Source organism: Pediculus humanus, genomic scaffold (genome assembly GCF_000006295.1).
Source record: "Pediculus humanus corporis 1103172108253 genomic scaffold, whole genome shotgun sequence".
Taxonomy (NCBI): Eukaryota; Metazoa; Arthropoda; class Insecta; order Psocodea; family Pediculidae; genus Pediculus; species Pediculus humanus.
Genome location: NW_002987822.1, coordinates 680,077 through 684,438, shown reverse-complemented (window position 1 = coordinate 684,438; position 4,362 = coordinate 680,077). Strand labels below are relative to the sequence as shown.

Sequence of the window (4,362 nt, the reverse complement as noted above, 5' to 3'; positions counted from 1 at the left end):
AAACAAAATTTACGGCGTAAACTCTTAATTAATTGATTAACATAGAAATTTACAAATTTGGTCGTGAGGGATTCTGATTTAACTCACGTAGTCGGCTAAATGCAGTGTAAGTGAAGTGGCCTACAGACCTACATTTTATTAAAACAATTTTAATTTGTTAGATTCCTGTTTACTTGTAATAATATTAAGTGAAATAACCAATGAAAATAAAAGTGAATAGTGTTGCGGAGTAAAAAAAGTGAAAATGCAAAGATAAAACGAGGCTTTTTACGTCTAAAAAATGCACTCAGACGCAATGCTTAAACGCGTCTTAAAAAGTGAAGCGATCATGGCGGATCTTTCGGAAGCAGAACCTATGGAAGACCATGACCATGGCATAGACCTAGAGTCAGATCCGGATCCTAACACATTACAAATAGCAACAGAAGAAGAATTAGAACCCATGCCCTACGAGGAAACCGATGATGACACAGGTAATTAATAAAAAATTAATAAAAGAAAATCGTACAAACAAATCAATTGTTTGTTCCCCTTCCCCCCTTCTAAATCCCCACCACAGTTTTTTTTACAACGTGTTATGTCATAAAATGTAGACCACATGCTTTTTTTCCTCAAAATTTTGCTTTCTATGGCAAAATAATATTAAATTTTATTTATTTTGGTATTTTAGGTTTATCAAAATCTCAAATTTCTTAATTAAGGTTGTTGTTGTTGTTGTTATTATTATTGTTATTGTTCTATTTATTATTTAATGATAAGATGGGTAATTATGTAATATTGCAGAAAATTTAAAAAAGTATATATATATACATATATACTTAAAAAGTTTTATCCTATAAAAAAAATTGAAAGTATTTTGAATCTAAAGTACATTACCAATGTTGAATGGTTTAATTATTTTTATTATTTTCAATTTCGAATGATTAAAAAAAAAAAAAAAATTGAATTATTATCATTATAAAACAAGTTTTGAATGCATGAATTTAATTTTTTTTTTTTTTTTTCAAGCATTCAAATTTAAATTTATTGAAATATTTGCCTGTTATGCAAACTTCTTATTCAACAAGTTATTGTGAAAAATTTCGAATGAAAGAATTTATTCAAAAAATTTTTTTTTTGCAACAGAAACAAAAATCGAAATAGGTTCTTTTTAAAAAATTAATGTTGCCATATTAATTGTGAACTATTTTATTGATATTGAAGTATGAAGTTAAATATTATCTCATAAAAGTTTTTATTCCGATTTGCTGTCATTATCGATGAGTTTCGAATATTGTTCTTAAACTACTTTCTCCTGTTGTACTTTAAAAATTATTAAAAAATTAATACTTATTATTATTTCTGTCGTTTCTTTCCAATGTTACACATTTTAATAAAGAAGATGCAGAGTAATTGTCTTAGGCTGTTTATAAATTTCAAATTTTTATCAAATACGAAGTGTAAGACATGAAATTACAATTTTTTAAAGCTGTGTTCGAAAGATAATTTTACAAAAAAAAAATAGGGTAAACAAATTTATCAGCAAAAAAGTAGTTGATTTATTGTCAAAACTTGAAACAATAATTTGTGAATACTTTTAAAAAAATGGAATCGATTATTTGCTGTTGTTATTTTCTGAATAATTTTTAAAAAATAATTGTAGTAATTTGTTCGATATTGATAATCTTATTTAAGCTTCTCGATACAGAAATCAATAGTTATGTGTACCCATGGCCAACACATTTATTATTAATGGAAGACATTAATGAAAGGATAAAGTTAACTAGGTTGATGTTCTGTTTTAAAAATGTCTAAATCATTTTGATGAGAAATGTGTGAAAATTTGTGAGCGAATCAGAGAGATCATGTTGAGAAATTTTCATTTTTTTTTCAAATATTCTCTTATTGCTGAATAATAGCAAATATTATTTTGCTGGCTGATAAAACTTATCATTTTCTTTTGTTGATTGTCAAGATGTTTACTTTGGTATTACTGTAGTATCGCGGGGGAGGGGGGAGGAGGAGAAAGAGGGAATAAGATGGAAGAAACAGCAAACATTAGTTAATTATTATGATGCAATGATATATTTTTATTTTTCGTATTTTATTATTATTATTATTTCATATTTAAAAAAAAAATTAAATCTAAATCTGATGTAGCTATATTGAAAATAGAATATTTTCGTTCTCATTCGTAAAAAGACATAAAAATCAAATGAGAAAAAAAAAAGTGAGAGAGAGAGAGAGAGAGAAAAAGTAAACTTATGTAACATGATTTTTTTTTTTTTTTTTAAACCGGCTATTACTGCACTCTGGTACTCGTCATCGAAAGTAAAAGTGGATTTTGCCGAATTCGTTATAATCTTCGTTCCGTGTTTATTTTGCGGCAAAATTTTTTTTTTTTTTTTTTTTGTTTTAATGCCAAAGCGTGTAATAAGAAAATTTTTTTTTCTTTTCTTTTCTTTTTTCTTTTTTCTTTCCACTCGCGATTTCCGGGCTTTGAAATTAGTCCAATCAGTATCGCACAGTCAATTAATACAATAATTTTTAGGCTTAATGCTAAGCGATCGGAATAATTTGTTCTATTATCATCATTTAAAAAAAATGGAAGAGAATTATTATTTCCAACACACACACACACACACACACACACACACACACACACACACACACACACACACACACACACACACACACATTTTCCTGATATTATCATTATATTGTTTTATTATTTTGATGCGACTTTGTATGTGTGTATGTGCGTGCGTGTGTGTGTGAAAATGTAGAATGATTTGGTTTTATTGATAACGTTTTGTTTCACATATAGAAAAATGGCTTCTTTTTTTTTTTTTTTTAAATAGTCTGAAAAATAATAATAAAAAAAAATTTAATTGCAGTGGCGCGAAACGGAATTCATATAGATAACTTATCACAATTATTTTGAAGATACGAGAATTGGAAAACTTTATTCAAAAAAAATTTTCTTGATTTTATGTCGTGGCAGGAAATTTGTAGTAGTAATGGTGGTGGTGGTGATGGCTCCATTCCTTTCTTAAACATTAGGTTTTCCTCTTTTTACGTTTTTTTGTTTTATTTTATTTGAGTTTGTCGTGGAAAAAGAGGGAGAGAGGGAGAGGGAAAAGAAAAGAAAAGAGAGAAAAAGAACAAAAAATTGATTGTGCAAAAAAAAAAGAAAATTTCTAGTCGACCACGCACATGAAAAGAAAAAAAGTTTTTTTTTTTTTTAACGTCTTCGTTAATTAGGTCAGTGTTTTATCTCGGATTTTTTTTTTCTTTTTTTTTCTGTTTGATTTTTATATTCACACTGCCAAAACTTTCTATGTCATTTGTTAAGAGAGAGAGAGAGAAAAAAATGTTTAAAGATTCGCTTATAATTATTTTATTTTTTAATTTTTTTTCCCTTCCCCCCATTGTCGACGAAAAATAATGTTTTTGTTCTAGAATGTCGCCAGTGAGAGAGAGAGAAAAATATTTAGATCTAGATTTTCTTTGTGTTTTTGTTTGTTTTGAAAATTTTCCCATTTTCATCTGAAAATTTTCTTTCGAAAAATGAAATTTAAAAAAAAAAAAATTTGAGTTAGGTTTTTTTTTTGTTTTATTCCTTACCGTAGGTCAAAAAAAAATCGATACTTTGTTGTTTTCTCTCTCCCTCTTTTTTCGGGGGGGCTCGTGTAACCATATGTAAAAAATTAAAAGAATAACGGGGGGGGAAACTTTGAATAAAATCGATTCAAAGGGAATATAAAAAAAAAAAAAAAAAAAAGAAAAAAATTTGCTTTAGTTCGAGATTAATAAAGAAAAATTGAAGATAAATGGGATTGTGTTGTGTGTCTCGAATACGGAGAGAGAGAGAGAGAGAGAGAGTTTTTTTTTAGCTGGCTGTTGTTGTTTGTTACTTGTTCTGCAGCGTTTGTCGTTGTTGATTAGGAAATAATTTATTTATTTTATGTATTTCGTATCAGCTACAGTTTTTTTTTTTTTTTTTTTTTTTTTTGCTCTCTTTTACTTTAAATTTCAGCACGTTTATCGTGAGCGCGATGATGAATTTTTCTGCCATCTGACGGATTTTAACGGAAGCTTTATCAGTTTTTTTTTTTTTTTTTTTTTCTGTAAACTATTATCGTCGAGTTTTCCTAATTAATGTTTTTTTATGGGGAGGGGGGAGGGGAGGAGGGGGAGGTTCGAGGAAACGGAAATACCCCACAGATTTTAATATTGTGCATATTTTTTTTTTTTTTTGTTTTGTTTTTCGTTTGTTTGTCGATTTATATGGCAATAAAGTATTTGTAATTATTTAAGATTGTCGTTGAGTAAAGTTTTCCCTTTTTCTTCTTCGTTTTTTTTTTTTTTTTTTTTTTTTTT

At 27.6% G+C, this 4,362-nt stretch overlaps 1 protein-coding gene across 1 annotated transcript; it reads left to right on the top strand.

Annotated features, from left to right (window-relative positions):
- Nucleotides 1-280: 280 nt before the first annotated feature.
- Phum_PHUM475860 (uncharacterized protein) lies at nucleotides 281-696 on the top strand (the record flags this gene model as incomplete). Its single annotated transcript, XM_002430336.1, has 2 exons — nucleotides 281-473; nucleotides 671-696. 2 exons carry the CDS (start codon nucleotides 281-283, stop codon nucleotides 694-696), a joined length of 219 nt encoding a protein of 72 aa, XP_002430381.1.
- Between the last annotated feature and the right edge of the window lie 3,666 nt (nucleotides 697-4,362).